This window comes from Piliocolobus tephrosceles, chromosome 21, assembly GCF_002776525.5.
Source record: "Piliocolobus tephrosceles isolate RC106 chromosome 21, ASM277652v3, whole genome shotgun sequence".
Lineage (NCBI taxonomy): Eukaryota > Metazoa > Chordata > Mammalia > Primates > Cercopithecidae > Piliocolobus > Piliocolobus tephrosceles.
Genome location: NC_045454.1, coordinates 37,375,253 through 37,395,434, shown reverse-complemented (window position 1 = coordinate 37,395,434; position 20,182 = coordinate 37,375,253). Strand labels below are relative to the sequence as shown.

General features: G+C 45.9%; 1 protein-coding gene across 2 annotated transcripts in view; it reads right to left on the bottom strand.

The window, feature by feature from the left end:
- Positions 1–3,836: 3,836 nt before the first annotated feature.
- LOC111554287 (cytochrome P450 4F2) overlaps positions 3,837–20,182 on the bottom strand; it is an 18,283-nt gene continuing 1,937 nt past the window's right edge. The window contains exons 3-13 of one of the 2 annotated variants that reach the window (XM_023229700.3): positions 19,505–19,649; positions 16,528–16,581; positions 16,309–16,436; positions 14,323–14,444; positions 13,427–13,697; positions 11,198–11,264; positions 10,868–10,997; positions 5,583–5,716; positions 5,423–5,487; positions 5,158–5,240; positions 3,837–4,749 (exon numbers count right to left, since the gene is read on the bottom strand). In XM_023229700.3, coding sequence (XP_023085468.2) covers positions 4,584–4,749; positions 5,158–5,240; positions 5,423–5,487; positions 5,583–5,716; positions 10,868–10,997; positions 11,198–11,264; positions 13,427–13,697; positions 14,323–14,444; positions 16,309–16,436; positions 16,528–16,581; positions 19,505–19,649 — 1,365 coding nt within the window. In that variant the 3' untranslated portion in view covers positions 3,837–4,583. Of the gene's footprint in view, positions 4,750–5,157; positions 5,241–5,422; positions 5,488–5,582; positions 5,717–10,867; positions 10,998–11,197; positions 11,265–13,426; positions 13,698–14,322; positions 14,445–16,308; positions 16,437–16,527; positions 16,582–17,726; positions 17,872–19,504; positions 19,650–20,182 lie in introns of both variants that reach the window. The other variant, XM_023229702.2, reaches the window with a different exon arrangement.

The window sequence follows — 20,182 nt, the reverse complement described above, 5'->3', positions numbered from 1 at the left end:
TGAACCCAGGAAGCAGAGGTTGCAGTGAGCCAAGATGGTGCCGCTGCACTCCAGCTGGGGTGACAGAGCGAGATTCGGTCTCAAAAAGAAAAAAAAAAAAAAGAAACTTCAGATAATGAAAAGGCCAGCTGCAGACTAGGGGAAAATACTTGCAAATCACACATCTGACAAAAGACTTGTCTGCAAAATATAATCTGTAAAGAACTCTCAAAATCCAACAATAAGAAAGCAAACCACCCAAGAAAAATTAATGAACAAAAGATTAGAACAGACACTTTACCAAAGAAAATACAGGAGTGGGCCAGTAGGCAAATGAAAAGATGGAGAAATGCAGATTAAAAGCTCTGTGACCTGTAATCCCAGCACTTTGGGAGGCTGAGACGGGCAGATCATGAGGTCAGGAGATCGAGACCATCCTGGCTAACACGGTGAAACCCCATCTGTACTAAAAAATACAAAAAAACTAGCCAGGCGAGGTGGCGGGCGCCTGTAGTCCCAGCTGCTCAGGAGGCCGAGGTAGGAGAATGGTGTGAACCTGGGAGGCGGAGCTTGCAGTGAGCCAAGATTTGGCCACTGCACTCCAGTCTGGGCAACAGAGTGAGACAACATAAAAAAAAAAAAAAAAAAAAATACTCAAAAGGAAGACTGAAAATAAAAAACTGACACCATCACGTTCCGGTGAATATTTGGAGGAACTAGAATTCTCATACTGACACAGGAACTAGAAATAAATTATTTTGGCAGATAGTGAGGGTAAGAGAGTTATCAGGAAGGTTTCCTTTTCATAAAAAGCAGCTCCCAAGTCATTTCTTTTCTAACAAAAAGCAGCCTGAAAAATTAAGCTGCAAGCATAGATTAGCAAGCTGGAAGCTTGCATGGGTAAATGCCAGCAACTGTGGCAACAGAAAAGGGATACCTGGAAGCCAGGTGCATTCAACATGGAGGTTCCCTCTTCCCTTTTCTTTGTTGCCATGTGTGCAGTGAAAAAGCAGGCAACATGGCACCGGCCGGGTAGAGACCCTGTCTGCATAATAAAAGATTAGGGTGGGATGGCCAGCTTCTTCCCACACTATGCAAACAGCACAGAAGGTCTGACCGATCTTTCATGCCCTATGTAAAGCAGGCACTGCCTGCTCAAGCTTGTCTATAAAACCCTGTGCATTTCACCACAAAACCAGAAGACCCACTCAGGAGCCCCTCTTTCTCTGCAGGAGAGAGAGCTTTTCTCTTTTCTCTCCCCTATTAAACCTCTACCTTTTTTTTTTTTTTTTTTTTGAGGCAGAATTTTGCTCTTGTTGCCCAGGCTAGAGTGCAATGGCGCAATCTCAGCTCACTGCAACATTTGCCTCCTGGGTTCAAGCGATTCTCCTGCCTCAGCCTCCCAAGTAGCTGGGACTACAGGTGTGCACCACCACACCTGGCTAATTTTTTTGTATTTTTAGTGGAGACAGTGTTTCACTATGTTGGTCAGGCTGGTCTCAAACTCCTGACCTCAGGTAATCCACCTGCCCCAGCCTCCCAAAGTGCTACAGGCGTGAGCCACTGTGCCCAGCCTAAACCTCAACTCTTAAACTTACTTCTTGTGTGTCTGCGTCCTTGATTTCCTTGATGTGAGATGATGAACCTTGGGTATTTACCCCAGACAATGATGCCACTTCAATACATTCCTGATAGGAATTAAAAATGACACGGACCTTTTGGAAACAATTTGATAGTTTCTCATCATGGTAAACATACACTGATAATATGACTCAGTCATCCCATTCTAACAGCGATGGGAACTTAGTTTCCCCCAAGAACATGTAGGAAAATATCCACAGCAGTTTTATTCATAATATCCAAAAAACCAGAAACAATCCACTTGTCCTTTAGTCAACGAAAAAAGAGTGTCCCATCCATGTCCAGAAATTCTACCCGGCCGTAAGAGGAAACAGGGTCTCGATACAGACAACACGGGAGACTCTCAGATGCTTTACACTAAGCGATAGCAGTGAGACTCCAAGCCTCCCTATGGTATAACCCCATTCACACAACAGGAAGAAAGCAGTTCTATAGAAAGACAGAAGACAGCAGTGGTTTTCAGGGGTCAGGGGTGGAGGGAGGGTTTTGACTACCAAGGGTGGCTATGGTAGTGGTACTTACATGACTCTAGCCATTTGTCAAAACTCTGAACTATCTCGTGCCTGTAATCCCAGCACTTTGGGAGGCTGAGGCGGGCAGATCACCTGAGGTCAGGAGTTTGAGACCAGCCTGGTCAACATGGTGAAACCCTGTCTCTGCTAAAGATACAAAAATTAGCCAGCTGTGGGGGCACACGCCTGTAATCCCAGCTGCTCGGGAGGCCGAGGCAGGAGAACTGCTTGAACCCAGGAGGTGGAGGTTGCAGTGAGCCGAGATCGCACCACTGCACTCCAGCCTGGGTGACAAAGTGAGACTCTGTCTCAAAAAACAAACTGAACTATGCACCAAAGGAACAAATTCTGAAAATTTAATGTGATTTTAAGATGAGCCATGAAAATATAGGAGTGGCAAGTAAGCACACTCATTGTAATGTAGGCATACTAATATGTAATTAGGGTGACTAATTATATATAGTTTGGCTAAATATACTATGAAAGGATGCACAAGGTATGAAAGTATTTATCTTTATACACATGAAGAAACTGGGCAGATGAAGGGCATAGGTAGCACCATCACTTCTCACTGGGCATTTTATTTTTTACATGAATGAATGTATTTCTGGTCAACAATATATTTAAAAACTTGGAGCTGGACGCAGTGGCTCACGCCTGTAAGCCCAGCACTTTAGGAGGCCAGGGCGAGTGGATCATCTGAGGTCAGGAGTTCAAGACCAGCCTGGCCAACATGGCAAAACCCCATCTCTACTAAAAACACAAAAAATTAGCTGGGCATGGTAGTGCATGCCTATAATTTCAGCTACTCAGGAGGCTGAGGCAGGTGAATCGCTGGAACCTAGGAGGCAGAGGTTTCAGTGAGCCAAGATGGCACCACTGCACTCCAGGCTTGGTGACATAGTGAGACTCCATCTAAAAAAAAAATTAAAAAAAAAATGGGACCGGGAGGAGTGGCTCACACCTTTAATGCCAACACTTTGGCCAGGAGTTTGAAGTTGCAGTGAGCTATGCTTGTGCCACTGCACTCCAGCCTGAGAGACTGAGGGAGACTCTGTCTCAAAAAGACAAAATGAATTAACAAAAAAAAAGAAACAAAAAGCAAAACAAAGCAAATGTAGGCACCACCAGTCAAAGAGTCTCTTCTACTCAGTCTGGAGTCTGTAGGAGTTTCCAGGTGATCTGATGTGCCTAGAGCTGAGACCCGTTTTGAAAAATCATGTTCTTGATACGATAAGGCGTGATCTCTGATGCCAAACTGCTCAGATTCACCCCCAACTCCACCCTTCAGTGGTTGACCTTGAACAAGCGAGTTCATCTACAATCTGTAAGATCAGTGTGAGGATGAAATCAGCATTTACCTGAGGGAGCTGAAAAGTCACCTTCTCTCTTCTCAGTGATCTACTTCTGTTAATACAACCAAAACATTCAGTGTCTGTGGAATTTCCAAACCATGCCAGTTCTATGAAAGGTGTCTAACCACACCTGTATCTTACATGAATATTTGTGCATCCATTGCTATGAAAATGTGATCTCTACCCCAAACGTTACTTGATGAAGAATAACTCAATTTGTTACTAACAGTCAGTGTGTATGAAGATAATTCTTACAAAGTGAGACAAAACACTTTTATTTTCTAACAATGTCATTTTTTAAAATCAAGACTGATTTGAACACTTAACACACACATTTTGAAGACCACAAAATGTTTCCTAAGATGATTTAATGTCATGGAAAGATGCTCACAGCATATTACTATATGAACAATCACACAGAAAAAAAAAAAATACGTGTGAGATAAAATAGCATTTTTTATTGAGGTAGAATTCACCTACCACAAAATTCACCAATTCAAAGTGTCCAATTCAACAGCGTTTAGTGCACTCACAATGTCGTGCTACCTTCGTCACTATCTAGGTCCGGAACATTTTCACCATCCCAGGAGGAAACCCCATCCTCATTAGCAGTCGCTCCTCAGTCCCACCTTCCCACAGCTGCTGAAAGCCACCAATCTGCTATACATCTCTTCAGATTGGCCTGTTCTGGAAATTTCATATAAAAGGACCGCACACTGTGTGACCTTTTGCATCTGATGTCTTTCACTCAGTATCATGTATTCAAGGTTCATCCACAGTGTAGTAGGGATCACTGCTTCATTCCTTTTTATGGCTGTGTAATATTCCATTGTATGGATGGACCACATTTTGTTTATCCTTTCATCTGGTAATGAAAGGATGGGGTTGTTTTCATCATTTGGCCACTGTGAATAGGGCTGCCATGAACATTCATGCACAAGCGTCTTTTTGTTTGAACACCTGTCTCAATTATTTTGCGTAGATATCTAGGATGGAATACAGGACTGTGGAATAGGGTCATAGGGCAAATTCTATGCTTCACTTTTGATAAATCAGGGGTCATTTTAGTGGGGGTCAGAGTAAGTCTCTGCAGAACTCAGTTCAGGGGCTCCACTCGCAGCCAAAGTCCGCCCTCTGCACGCAGGATCAGCTCCGGCTTCCTGCGGGGCTCGGTGTGGTCTGGCAGGATGCGGAAGTGCAGCAGCGTGAGCGCCAGGACCACCTTCATCTCGGCCATCGCGAACGTCTGCCCAATGCAGTTCCTGGGGGAGAGGGGTGGGAACTCTGACTGCAACCAAGAACCCCATTCTGGCCCCACTAAGCCGGGAACCTGGCCTGGGACAGCCAACCCCACCTAGAGTAGCTTGAGGATAGAGAAGGGGGTATCTGTGCCTGGATCCCCATGTGGGCCTGCATATCCTGCAAGCCTAGCCCAGCTCCAGCCCCCAGCCTAGACCAAGGTGGGGTGGGAGAGGGCTCTGAGCACACCACAGACCCTTCTAGGACCAACCCAACCCTCCTCTATGGACCTCTTCCCATAAACTCCAGAGGAGGTGAGGGAAGGAGAGCTGGAACTCGGACCATCTACAATGTCCCCCTTCTCCCCACTGTCATGCCCAGACCCCTGCACCCATCAACCCAGACCCATCTCAGACACAGGCCGCCCTTACCTGGGCCCTGCCGAGAAGGGAATAAAAGCCAGAGGTGACCTCTCCTTGATGTTCTCTGGGTCAAAGCGAAAAGGATCGTAGACCTGGAGGTGAGACCAAGAAGCATTGCTGGGTGGGGTCTCCCAGGTCCACCAGCCTTGGAGAAACAGACAGTTGTGTGTGTCTTGGAGGGAGGTGATGTTGGATTCTCCTGATCAAAACCCTGCCCCCTCCTCTAGGAGCCTTGGAATGGACAAAAACAGAGTGAGGGAGGGGGGCCCCACACCTCAGGGTCCGGCCACACAGTTGGGTTGTGATGGGTTCCAAAAACACTGAGGAGGCAGGTAATGCCTGTGGGAGAGAAGGGGGCAGTCAGGAGAAGATCTCCTTCCCTGAGAGGTCCCTCTTCCTACCCAGGAGGCTCCTTCCCGTGAGACTGTGAGCACCTTTGGGGATGACCCGGCCGTCTGGGAGCACAATGTCCTGGGTGATACGGCGGGAGATGACCGGGACTGGGGGATGCAGCCGCAGGCTCTCCTTAATGCACATGGTCAGGAAGGGCAGTTGGGCCAAGTCGTCCCTAAGGAAACACCCAGCCCCAGTCATTATCAAGGGAGCAAAGACACAACTATCAACTTCTCTGTTTGCAAGTGAGATCTTTTCTCCCTGTAACGAAATAAACTTTTTAAAAGAATGGTTACAAAGTTGCAGTAATAAAAACAGTGTGGCACTATGGCAAAAACAAGAAAACAGACCCATGGAGAAGAACAGAGAGCTCAGAGAAAGACATAAGTGAAAACTTCACATTTGATAAAGAGAGCCCCTGTCCAAAACAAAATCCTGGGAAACTGATGGATTTTACGGTTGTGAAAGAAAAATGTGGACCAATTTAACTTCACGGAAGTTGAATATGCTCAAGGTAGTAGTTTTTGCAAATAAAGGATATTAATCAAAAGTACCCTTCAGAAGTTAAAAGGCAATATTTTGCAACCCAAGACAGAAGAAAAAAAATCAATTTTGGCCAGGTGTGGTGGTTCATGGCTGTAATCCCAGCACTCTGGGAGGCTATGGCGGGCAGATCACAAGGTCAGGAGATCGAGACCATCCTGGCTAACACAGTGAAACCCCGTCTCTACTAAAAATACAAAAACTTAGCCGGGAGAGGTGGTGCACGCCTGTAATCCCAGCTACTCCGGAGGCTGAGGCAGGAGAATCGCTTGAACCCGGGAGGTGGAAGTTGCAGTGAGCTGAGATCGCACCACTGCACTCCAGCCTGGGCAACAGAGACTCCATTTCAAAAAAAAAAAAAATCAATTTTAATACACATTCTTAAAAGTAAATATTTTTGAAGAATCCAAAGAAAAAGAGCAAAAAAGTAAAGGAACAACTTCCACAAAAAGAAAACGTCCAAGAGATGTTTAACCTCACTCTTATTTAAAACAACATCCATCAAAAGAAGAAATGTGAAGATTGGCATAGATTTTAACATTTAATAATACTTTAGTAGTATTGGTAAAGTTACGGGAAAGCTTGTGCCATCAAACTCAGCTAATAGGAAAGGATTTGCAATGATAACTAAAATTGTACAATGCAAATGTTCTTTGATTCAGCAATTGCACTTCAGGCAAGCATGCAGACATGCTTATACGTGTAAGGAATGGTCACTGTGCACACATGCTGACTGCCTCATGTCCACTTTTAGCAAAAGGTTAGGAACAAGCCACATATACATTGATGGGAAGATGTTTAGATAAATAGCCACACAAGGGAATACTATACAGCTACCCAAAAGGAGGAAATAGGGATCACTAGTCTCATCACATACTATAGGCTAGAAGGTAAATCAGTACCGACAATCTGGAAGGCAAACTGGAAATATCTACGATCATTGAAAATGTTTATGTGTATTCAACATAGGAATGAGATGAATAAATAAGGAATAAAATATTTAGCACTCAGAAAAATATAGCATTAAGACACACTGTCTAGTGAAAAAAAGTTACAAACGTATACATATGTGCATGTAAAAAGAGCAAAAAGTATATGAATATGTATTTATGGAAATGAATGATTCAGAGGTAGATGAAAGATTGATAGATGATGATAGACAGATAATAGATAGACGACAGATATACAGAGATAGATAATAGATACATACATAGATGATAGAAACAGAGACACATAGATGATAGATAGATAATAGGTAGATAGATACATAGATAGATGATAGATAATAGAGATAAATAGATAACAGATAGATAATACAGCTAGATAGATGATAGATAGATAATAGATAGATAGGTGATAGATAGATGAGATAGAGAGATGATAGATAGCTAGATAGATAATAGAGATAGGTAATAGATAGATAATAGAGATACATAGAAGATAGATAGATAGATAGAGGAGATAGATAGATGAGATAGATAGATAATAGAGATAGATAGGTAATAGATAGATAATAGAGATAGATAGAAGATAGATAGATAGATAGATAGATAGATAGATAGATAGATAGATAGATAATGGAGATAGATGAGATAGATAGATAATAGAGATAGGTGATAGATAATAGAGATAGATAGATAGATAGATAGAGATAGAGAGATGATAGCTAGATAGATAATAGAGATAGATAGGTGATAGAGAGATAATAGAGATAGATAGGTGATAAATAGATAATAGAGATAGATAGATAGCCAAATAGATAGATGAGATAGAGAGATGACAGATAGTTAGAGAGATAATAGAGATAGATAGGTGATAGAGAGATAATAGAGATAGATGGGAGATAGATAGATAGATAGATAGATAGATAGATAGATGAGATAGAGAGATGATAGCTAGATAGATAATAGAGATAGATAGGTGATAGATAGATAGATAAAGATAGAGAGATGATAGATAGCTAGATAGATAATAGAGATAAATAGGTGATAGAGAGATAATAGAAATACATAGATGATAGATAGATAGATAGATAGATAGATAGATAGATAGATAGATAACAAATCTACAGCTCTGGAGACACCTTTGGAGAATGAGAAAGGATTAGGTGGGGTGGCAGGATTGTCAAGGAAAACCCTAGTCTTATCTGCAATATCTCATTTGTTGCAAGAAGAACCTGTCCTTGTCATTGGTTTTGTAATTTAATGCTCATTTTCCATGCGGTGTGTATATACAATGGAATACCATTCAGCCTTAAAAAAAAAAAAAAACTTATCTCATTTGCCACAACATGGAAGAACCTGGAGGAACTTATGCTAAGTGAAGTAAGCCAGGTGCAGAAACACAAACACACATGATCTTACTTGTCCTGGGACCTGAAATAGTCAAGCTCATAGAAATAGGAGTGGAGGCCGGGCGCGGTGGCTCATGCCTGTAATCCCAGCACTTTGGGAAGCCGAGGGGAGCAGATCACAAGGTCAGGAGTTCAAGACCAGTCTGGCCAATATGGTGAAATCCCATCTCTAATAAAAATACAAAAAAAAAAAAAAATAGCTGGGCGTGGTGGCAAGAGCCTGTAATCCCAGTTACTCAGGAGGCTGAAGCAGGAGAATTGCTTGAACCTGAGAGGCAGAGATCGCAGTGAGTTGAGATCACGCCACTGCACTCCAGCCCGGGTGACAGAGCAAGACTCTGTCTCAAAAACAAACCAAAAAAAAAAAAAAGAAAAATAAATAGAAGTAGAATGATGGCTACCAGAGGCCAGGGCTGAGGGAGGGACAGAGAAGGATGAGATGTTGGTCACAGAACAGAAGCTTCGGTTATGCAAGAGGAATAAGTTTTTGAGATCTACTGCACAGCATGGTGATTTAGTGAACAATGTGTTAATTGAAATTGCTAAGAGAGGGAAGGAGGGAGGACGGGAGGACGGAAAGGGAGAAAGAGAGAGAGGAAGGAAAGGAGGGAGGGAGGAAGGCAGGAAGGAAGGAAGGAGGAAGAAGGAGGAAGGAAGGAAGGAAGAAGGAAGGATGGAAGAAAGAAAATGTAGCGTGTATACACAATGGAATACTATGCCACCATTAAGAAGACTGGAATTCTGTCATTTGCGGCAACATGGATGGAACTGGAGGTTACTGTGGTAAGTAAATAAACCAAGCACAGAAAGACACATATCACAAATTCTCACTCATGTGTGGGAACTGAAAAAGTGGATCTCATGAAGATAGAAGGTAGATTGGTAGAAGGGAGGGAGGGGTGAGGAGAAGTTGATTAATGGGCACAAATGAGAGGTTTGGTAGGAGAAATAAAACCTAGCACTCGATAGATCAGTGGGCTCACTATAGTTTACGATATGTACTGTACATACCAAAATAATAAGCTTATGTTAGTTACGTTTCTAGCATAAAGAAAAGACAAATATTTCAGGCGACAGATATCCCAGGTACACTGATTTGATCTTTGCCAATTATATGAATGTATCAGATTATCACGTGCATTTCAAATCTATGTGCATCTACTATGCAGCAACAAAAAATTGTTTGTTAAAAATGCAGAAGAAGTATTGGTTTTAAAAGCAGAAAAATGTTTCTCCTCCTCACAGGACTGTTGTGCTGAGCAAAGGCGTGGACGGGAGGACACTGAATCCAACACACCTGTCCACTCCAGGGCTTCCTCTCCTTCCTCCAGCCCCTGGCCTGGCTCGGGCCTCAGAATGTCCCCACTGGGCCCTCATTCTACAGCTAGTCTTCTCCAGAGTGCCCTCCACACTAGCCCTAGAAAGATCCTCCTGGTACCCAGATGTGACCTGTCCCTCCCCTGCTCAAACACTTCCCATGGCTCCCTATTGCCCTTAGGCTTAAACTGAAGCCATTAACATCTTCGCCAAGGTTTCCACAGCCAGCCCCAGTTTTATCATCTCACCATGACCGAGTTTCTCCCTCTCTCTCCCCTTCTCCTTCTCCTTTCTGCCCCCTACCCTGCTCTCTCTCTCTCTTCCTCCTGTGAAGATCTCAGGCAGTCTTCTTGACCTAGAGCGCTGCTTCCCAACTGTACCCAATTATCTACTAATCATTATTCAGATCATTATTCAGGCTCTCAACTGAGACACTTTCTATACTCCCCAGTCCTGCTTCTCTTACTGTAAACCCCATCCCTGCCCACGTAGGCTGGGAGTGTCCTGCCCAGGGACAGTTCCCCCACCAGGCTGGGAGCATCTGGAAAACAGATCTCTGAGCTGGGTCCTTCCCAGGTCTCCAGAGCACAGAAAGATGCTGTGCACAGATGTAGGGGTGGGAATGCAGTGTGGGAGCGTTTGCTGAATGAGGACTAGAAGGATGAACGATGCAGGTGTTCAAGACAAGAAAGGATGACTTTTACCCCCAGGTCTCCCTTATAAATCCCTGGACTGGACTGGAGAGTAGGAATTAGGGAACAGCAGAGCAAACATTCAACAAGTGAAGATGTTCGAAAAAAAAAATGATATTTCTGGGAGAAAAGGAAGAGAGTGGAGGGGAAGTTCATTTGCTGAACATGTGCTAAGTGGTATTATCTGTCCTCACATATCATCACCAGTTCTCTCAGAAGCCCAGGTCTTTCTGTTCTAAGGGCCGGTAACCTTTCCCCAGACAGTCAGGCTGGGTATTAAGTCCCGCCTGTGGTCCTCTGCTCCTATTCCCACTAAGCAACAGTGGCAGAATCAACAAAAACAACTTTTCCTTCCCTCTCCACCTGGGGAGCAGAGCCAATGAGAGGGTCTCAGGAACAGGGCAACAGCACCTGCACTCACCATTCAATCTCTTTAGGCTCACGGTCCTTCAGAAGCTCTTGAACCTCCTGCCGGCAGCGCTCCTGGTATTCCAGGTGCTTTGCAAGGTTATAGAGGACCCAGGAGAGACCACTGGCCGTGGTGTCATGGCCTGAGGGGCAGCAAGGCAGGCTTGGGTTTCTGGGCTGCTTCAGCACCCGAGGGTGGACAGCACCCATACATTGAGGACTTCAGGGAGGATGGGGGAAGGGGGACAGGATGGCTGGGGGGTTTGGACCAACAGGTCCCACCACCCTGTTTGTGGAATGGAGAGATCCCGGTCCCCACTCTTGCCCCACATGGCACCCTCACCCTCAAACATAAAGGTGTCAGCTTCTGCTCTTATGTCCTCATCAGACAACTCCTTCCCGTCTTCATCCTGGAGAGAAGGCAATAACCCCAAACCCCGCCCCCAACAAAAAGTCACACTAGCTCTCAGGGCTCTTGAGTCTAATCTGAGACAATCTCTGAAGATTCATCCTCCTTCTAGAAATCCAAATCCATCTTGCACTCCTAGACCCCTCTTGTTCACCACGGCCAGAGCCCCCACCTCATGACCTTCCTCTCTGGCTTCCTTGCCTCCTCTTGGTCCCTATTGGGAAGACTCAATGAACATTTTAATGAAAAGTTTCTGAGAAAGAGTTACTGGCAACCTGAGTTACAGGAGAATTAAATGGCAATTTCCCTCGGAAATTAGAGATTAAGTGTTGCTCCAAAGATATTGGCCCACATTCTAGAGTGATACATCTAGAGAATCTTATCTCCCTGGAGACATTTGAGTTGTAAGCCTACGGACTATGGCATCTCAGTGAAGAGGATCTGTTTATGCTCCAGAGCAAAAAACACACACTGTCTCACAAAGCTAGCAAGCATTCTCACTCAGTTTCTCTCTCTGTGTGTGTGTGTGTGTGTGTGTGTGTGTCTGTGTGTGTGTGTATCTCTCATTCTCTTTCTTGGGAAGAAATAGAAAATGTGCCAAGACTCATAATGTAGGGCCCCTCTCCTAGGGTGCAAGCTCTTCTGGACATACAGGTGAAAACATTGCCCTTGGAGAAATTTGACTTGAGGCTGAAGAGCCAGTGCCACAACCCTGCTCTGGCTGGTAGTATTGCTGTGAGCGAGACATGGGCTGCTCTGATTCAGAGGTTTAATGCATCTGTCACAACAGACATACACATAGACAAAGACAGAGACACAGACGCAGACACAAACACACATAGACAAAGTCATAGACTTAGACACAAACGCAGACACACAAACACACATAAACATAGACATACACACAGATATAGACATAGACACACACACAGACGAAATCATAGACTTAGAAACGCAGATACACAAATACACGTAGACATACACACAGATATAGACACACACACACATAGACGAAGTCACACTTAGAAACACAGACACACAAATACAAATACAAATACACATAAACATAAACATAGACACACACACAAACACACATAGATGAAGCCACAGACTTAGAAACACAGACACACAAATACACATAAACATAGACACACACTCAGACACAAATACTCACAGACGTAAACATAGACAAAAACAGACACAAGCACAGGCACAGACAAAGATAGAGGCACAGCATTGACACAGACACAGCCATAGACGAAGACACAGTCACAGACACAGACAAAAAACATGGACATAGACAGACACTGAGACAAAGACACAAACACGGAGAAAAGACAAAGACATAAACACAGACACAGAGAAGCCCGGGCGCGGTGGCTCAAGCCTGTAATCCCAGCACTTTGGGAGGCCGAGATGGGCGGATCACGAGGTCAGGAGATCGAGACCATCCTGGCTAACATGGTGAAACCCCATCTCTACTAAAAAATACAAAAAACTAGCCGGACGAGGTGGCGGGCGCCTGTAGTCCCAGCTACTCGGGAGGCTGAGGCGGGAGAATGGCGTAAACCCGGGAGGCGGAGCTTGCAGTGAGCCGAGATCCGGTCACTGCACTCCAGCCTGGGCGACAGAGCGAGACTCCGTCTCAAATATATATATATATATATACACACAGAGACAAAGACATACACATAGACATAGAAAAGACAGGACAAAGGCGTAGATATGGACAAAGATGAGGACACAGACACAAAGACGTACGGATATGGCCAATGACAAAGACAAAGACATACACACAGTCACAGTCATAGACAGAGACACAAACTCAAACAGAGACAAAGATATAGAAAGACATAGGCAAAAACATAAACATAGATCCAGACATAGATGTAGATATAAATGTACATATTTAAATGTGGCCAATTAACTCATTAGCTTGTAAATAGAGCAAACTCTCAGACTTGTCAGTTTCAAACCTAGCAGCTCCCTGCTACGTGCACTCCACAGAGTCATCTCTAAAACCTATCTCTGACCTGTCCCTCTCTTCCTCAATCACCTTCCATGGCTCCCTAGTGCCCTCTGGATCAAGTTCAACTTCTTTCACCTGACATTTCACATGAAGCTCCCTTCTACTTCTTGAATTCAGATCCCAGAGAAGCCCACCTTGCTCAGCAGGAGCACATCAATGAAGTCCAAAGTCTTGGACTGGGCCTTGGCTTGGAGGAAGTCATCAACACCCTGGCTAGGGAGGGTGCGGCGCCGCTCCTGGATGACGGCGTCTGTGAAGTCGTGCACCAGGCGGCAGGCCCTGCGGAAACGCTGCCCATCAGGGGTGAGATAATACAGGAAACCTATATGCAGGGGGATCTGCTGGTGTCTTTTTGATACAAGGGCACTGAGCTCCAAGATGGCGGAAATATATTCACTGGGCTTCCTGCAGGATAAGGGCAGAAAGGGAGAAAACAATTTAATACACCTGAAGCCCCAGGAGCACCTCCCACCAGCAGCCAGGAGCTACCTCCTATCAGTAAACGGATTTTCCAGGAACAGGTGACCCCACAGATACAGGGTGGGGATCAGAATGAGATTGATTCTCCAAGCTCTCTTCTCTCCCTGAATCCAATCTCTATGAGATGCCTCCATGCCGCTAGGCATCCAGAGTATAACTTGTACATTTTTCTCCTATTCTCTCTTTCCCTCCCCGTATACAGTCCTGACCCTTCTCCTTGAAACAGTCCACAAAGTTCAGACTTCATCCTCCTCCAACCGATCCATGGTCTAGCTTCCACCCTAGCATCTTTGCATCAGTGTTTACTCCATGTAGTGCTACATTACAGTCAATCCCCTACAGAGCTCAGCTCTGACCACACCCACCAGTTCAAACCTCTTCGATGGCTCCCTGGAAGCCTCAAGATAAAGTTCACACCAGTCCTTCAATGATCAGGTATAACGAAACTCCTCCAGGAAAGTCTGTCTGATTTCCCTGCTCAGTCCTCCCTCCCCCACCTACCCACTTTGGGTCCATGGCCCAAGATCCCAGACCCTGGGCAAGAACTTACTCCTGACAATGGCTGTCAAAGCTGAAGACACATTTCTGCAGACTGTCCAAGGTCATGAGGCTGATGTGCTCAAACATGTCCAGACGGGCACTGCCCCCCGAGGCCAGGAGCTGCCACTTGGCCTAGCCAGAGAAGGGGACAGAGCTGGGGCAGGCTCCTTGCTCCCTTGAGCACCTCTCCAACCCCAACCGTCAAGATGCACTCCCCAGAATAAGCCTCTTCATTTTCTCCCCTGGGATCCCTCCCCAGGGAGAACCAGGTTGTGGTGCAAGCAAAAGTAGTTACTACTAAGAGATGAAGACCCAAGATTGGGAGTTAGGAGACCTAGGTTCAAGTTCCAGCTCTGGCTCCTGTGCTCTGTGTGCCATTAGTCAATTCACTACCCTCCCCTATATCCCACCTGTCAAATATTTAGGAACAGTTAAGATGATGTGCTTTGGAGCCATATAATCCACATTAGAAACTCTGCTCCACCACACCAAGCTCAGTCATTAGCTGGGTGAACTTGGGTTAGCTCCCTAATCTTTCAGCCTGCAGTTTCATCATCTGCCATGGGGCAGAAATACATCGTCTCTCCTTCACAGAGTTCTTAAAATTAAATTAGACAATATATACTCGTGTCATGGAATGGGCACATGGCATTGTTTCTGGCATATGGTTCATGCTCAATAAATGTTGGATTTCCCCATCTGCATTGTAATAAATTGTTTTCAACAATCTCCCTGTTTTGGGGAGGTAGTCCTTCATGAGTCCTCAGCATCCTTTCTGGGAATGTCATGAATACAAGACACTGATGTTCTTGACATGGAAAATTTATCAGAGTTGTGTTTGCAAAGAATAACTTTGAGGGATAAGGTAAAGACTCCCCCTAGACATGTTGCTTTTGCTTGCTATAAAAGCAGATTTCCTAAGCTTAATTCTCCTTTTCTGTAATGTAATATACTATGTCAGCAGGCATTTATAGAAGCCCACCTGTGTCAGCCCATGGGATTTGGGAAGCTTGGAGAAAAAAAGTGCAATCTAACAAGAAACACATGCTGCTCTCTGTATCATGAGTAGTAAACTATCCTTTGTCTCTGACCCAGGAGTCTCTTGTCCTTCTGGAAGAATTTATGAAACAGTAACAAACTAACTTATCAATTTGTAAGTTAAAATAAATCCTAGACACTTCACAAAACCTTGCCACAATTCTTCCCTTCCTCTCATATCCACACCCTTTGCAATGTGATTTTTCAGCAACTCCCATTAATAGACAGAGCCTATTTTACCCCCTGCCTTTGATTCCGTGTTGGACTTCTGGCTTTCAATGTCAAAATACAATGTGGTGAAAACGATGAGGTAATAACTAATGAAGTTAAAACTTATCTTACTCCCTAGAGCCCTGCCTGCATTGTGAACCACAGGGTGCCTTCTGGAAGGAGACAATCATAGGGAGGAACATCCAGGGGTCCCAGCTGAGGCCAAACCCAGACATGTGAGAGAACCCAAACATGTCCCATCCAAAACCCAAACATGTGACAGAATTCAACCAACACCTGCAAGGCTGCCTACCTGACCCCCAGCTGCTCATGTACCATGAGTGATCCCTTCCACATCCAGAAGAACCTGTCAACTGTCCCACAGACTTCTTAGCAATCATAAGTCCTTATTGTTTTAAACCAATCAGTTTTCAAGTTTCTTACCAGCAACAGCTACTATGCAATTGTCATCATGACCCTCTTGAGTTTACGGGGCCAGGGTGGCAGAAACATAGAAACAGATACCTTCTGGGCACTTATTATGCACCAGGGACAGGACTCCATTACATCACCTTGACCATCTTTTAAGTAGGGATTATTAGCCCCATTCTACAGATGAGGAAACCAAGGCTCAGAGAAGAAGAGCAATGACCCAATGACACGAGCAGAGCCAAAATCCCAGACCAGATCTATCTGTGGTCCCCCCAACCAAAGGCTGCAGCTGGGACCTTGGCTTCAAATAACTCACATGCATGATGTTCACACTCTCATTGAAAATCTTCATATAGGGCTTCAGGATGTTGAAATGGAAGGCAGGTGTCAGCATCCGACGGTGGCGGCTCCACTTGTCACCAGCACTCAGCAGGAGCCCATCCCCTAACAGGGCAGCCAAGGGCCATGGGCAAGGGCGTCTCCCTCCCCTGGCCCTCCACGTTGTTCCCAACCCTGTTCACCTGCAGATACTCACCCAGCCAGGGCTCCAGGAAGCTGTAGAAGAACTTGTCCTTTGGTACAATGTCGGCTGACATAAATGAAGACAATCAGGGGTCATGGAGGCAGGTGAAAGAGGAACTTTGGGGTGGCGGAGGCTCCCAGCAAGAGGTTTGCATTTCTCCCTTCCGAGCCCCACATAGCAGGAAGGGGGCCAAGGGCAGAGGAAGAAAGGAGGATGGAGGAAGGGAGAGAAGACCAGACCAGCCTACAGCAGCACAGTACAGCAATGACACTGCCTAACCTGGCACAGAGAAGCTATGTCGGGGCTCCAGCATGCCTTGACACGCCTCCTACATGATCCAACATTTTCCTCAACCCTTGAGCACAGCTCAGCACTCTACAGAATGCCTTTACATGGACCTAGGACACCCTGTCTGCCCCAGCACTCTCTGACATCTTCTGGCATGGCATCTTCTGACATGGACCTGGACATGAGATGAGGCATGACCCTGACATGTGTTCACATGTCCTGACATGACCACAAAATACATGACAATTCCTAACACGAGACAGTATGCTCTAACATGCACATGAGATGGTCTAACATGACCTCAAAAGCGCGTTCCACATACAAGCTCCGGGTTGAATATAAATATGGTACCTTTAACGTCCCAGACATAGCCCACATGTGATCCAGACTGTTCCTTAGGCATGACCCAAACATACTATAACACAGCCTCAGACAAGACTCAAATAATGTCTCAGACAGTTCACGTAGGGGCCCTGGGTCCCAGACGTCACACAAGCCCCAAACATGGCCCAGATGTGACCAGCAGGAGAAAACGACAATGTCAAACAGCACCTGAGACAAGAACCAAACCAGCCCTCACATGCTCCACATGTCCTTGGCCACAGATAAACCCCACACATGACCAGCTCTACATGACCCCAGTTGGATTGATACACCAGATGTAACCAGGTATAACATATTTCAGGTGTAACCAGGACCCACGTGTAAATATACACGGCAGACCTGGCCTTATAACAGCCATCATAGAGACACGTCCCAGACATGAGCAAGCAGGAACAGAGGCCAGACAGGTGGAAGTCCAGAGGCGATGGAGGCAGTGGCATCTCCACCACAGCCCCACCTGGCTACACATGGGTCACGTGATCAGCTGGAGGCAGCAGAGATCCCAGCTGTGGGCAAGGCGTGGCCAGTGCAGTGTCTACCTGGAGCAAAGAGCACAGGCTTGATGCAGGTGGGGAGGAAGACGTGGATGACTGCCTGCCAGGGCCCCACCCACCAGCAGCACACATCACCAAGGGTGCCCACCAGGCTTTGTGTGTGTAGGAGACCTTCCTCCGAGCTGTGAATCTGGAGAAAAACAAACAGGACCCAATTCATGCTCTCCTAGGCTGTGAGAGAGAAGGATCTGCAGGGAAGAGGTCGAAGCCCTCGCCCTGAGGATTTTAAGCAGCATCTCATCCTCCTCTCCGTGCTGAGCCCCACCTGGGCTTCCTCCTCACATCCTCCATGCAGGACTCTCCAGTCCTTCAGTTACACAGACAGAAAAGGTCTTTCCCCATGTGGATCCACACACCGTGTTTCCTGGGCTGTCATTCATCCCATTTTCCAGATGAAGAGCCTGAGACTCTGAACAATAAAGTCACTTGCCCATAGTCCCAGACCATGGCAAGCCTGAGGCCTAAGACTGGGTCTGTCTGCACCCACGGCCTGAATCCTTAACCAACAAACTTCTTTGCGCCCCTAAAACAGTAGCTCTGGAAGACCCAGGCCTGCCAAGACTGGCCAATCAGAGTCACAAGGATTTGGTGAAAAATTGGTCCTATGACTCAGGCAAGGAGAAGTAAATCATGGGCCATTTCTGGGAACTCTGAGGGAAAGGTGGGCTTTCCCATGGGAACTGAGCTTCTGGGACTCATCTTTGATGTCATGAGGAAAAGGCCGCCTTGAAAGGAAAAGTAGCCTGGAGAAAGCTAAAGCCAAGAGAGAAAGATTCCCAGTAACATTGTGTGAGACCCAGATCCAGCCATGCCTGAAGGCCACCTCCCTGGACTTTAAAGTCAATAGATTATCTTTCTTTGATTAGATCACACCAGGTTGGGTTTCCACCACTCACAATGGAAAGAGACCTCAATAACCAGAGACAGCTGGGAACCAGCCCCGAGTCACTCAGCATTTTGATGTCAGAGCCATGGTCTCTGTAGGATGCTGCCCATTTCCCCTGCTCAGCCTGGCCTGTCCAACGATGGGAAGCACAGAAGTCAAGGAAAGGGTCCCAAGCTGGGGTGGAGGCTCCTTTTGGAGATCCCCAGGGCCTGCAGCAGGAGAGCAATGAACTTAGGGTAGACAAGCTATAGGATGGGGTAAAAGGAATTGACCCACCAGAGGTGGACATCATGGAAATAGCAGCCCAGACCTCCCACCAGCCACAAGTCCTCCTCATTGTTCTAGGCTTTGGGACAGACAAGGTGATGCTAGGCCTGGCAAGGGGCCTTGAATACTAATGATGCTCAATTGCATCACCCTGCACTCTCCTTTCAAACATTCCTACTCATTGTTCCAGACACAGCTCCAGCAACTCCTCCTCCAGAAGTCTTCCAGTCTGCCCCAGCAGAGACCTTGTTCTTCCCTGGACTGTCATCCATCTCCCTCTGGCCCTTTCCTGATCCCATGAAGTTGGGGATATCTCTATCCAGGTCCATCTCCTTAAGGCTGGGGTTTCCTCCAAGACAGAGCCTTGAGTTGAGGACTCTCAGGGTGTTCCAGGGCAGCCCAGAATACCAGAACAGGGGTTCAGACGGCAATGGAGAGAGGAGACGCTGAGATGGGAATTGATGAATACGTGAAAGAAAGGCGAAGATGGCTGAGAGAGAAGGAAAGGAGAGGCCAGAGTACTGCAGGGGCCAAACAGGAGCTTGGGGATAGAGGAAGTACAGGCCTCAAATGCACTGCAGCACCCACCACCAGGTGTTCCAGATGGTACCTGAGGCGTTGATGACAGACCGGATGATGTCGGGGTGGCACAAACTGAGGAGGGGGAAGACGGGGCCTATCCAAACCTTAAAGCCCTGGGGATAGGTGGCCACCAGCTGAGTCAGAACTCTCATGCCCTCCTCTGTGGATTTGACCTGCAAGCAAGGCAGGGGTCGTTACCTTCTGTGACGGTTAATTCTAGGTGTCCACTTGACTAGGCTAAGGGATGCCCAGGTAGTTGGTCAAACATTTCTGGGTGTGTCTAATCTATTCGTCCTATCTATCTAATTTTTCTGTCTATATATCTATCTGCCTACCCATCTATCCATCTTATGTGTACTTTCATCCATCCATATATTCATCCTATTATCTGTCTACTTATCATCTATTAATAACTATCTATCCATCTGTCTGATGTATCCATCATATATACCTACTCTATCTATATACCTAATCTATCCATCCTATCTACTCTATCTACCCATCCATCCATCATCCTTCTATCCATCCTATCTGTGCATCCATGTGTCCATGCATCCATCTATCCTTTTATCTATCTACGTACCTGTCCACCCATCCATCCACCCATCTATTCATCCTATCTGTGCATCTATCTATCTATCCTATTATCTATCTATCTATCTATCTATCTATCTATCTATCTATCTATCTATCTATCTATCTATCT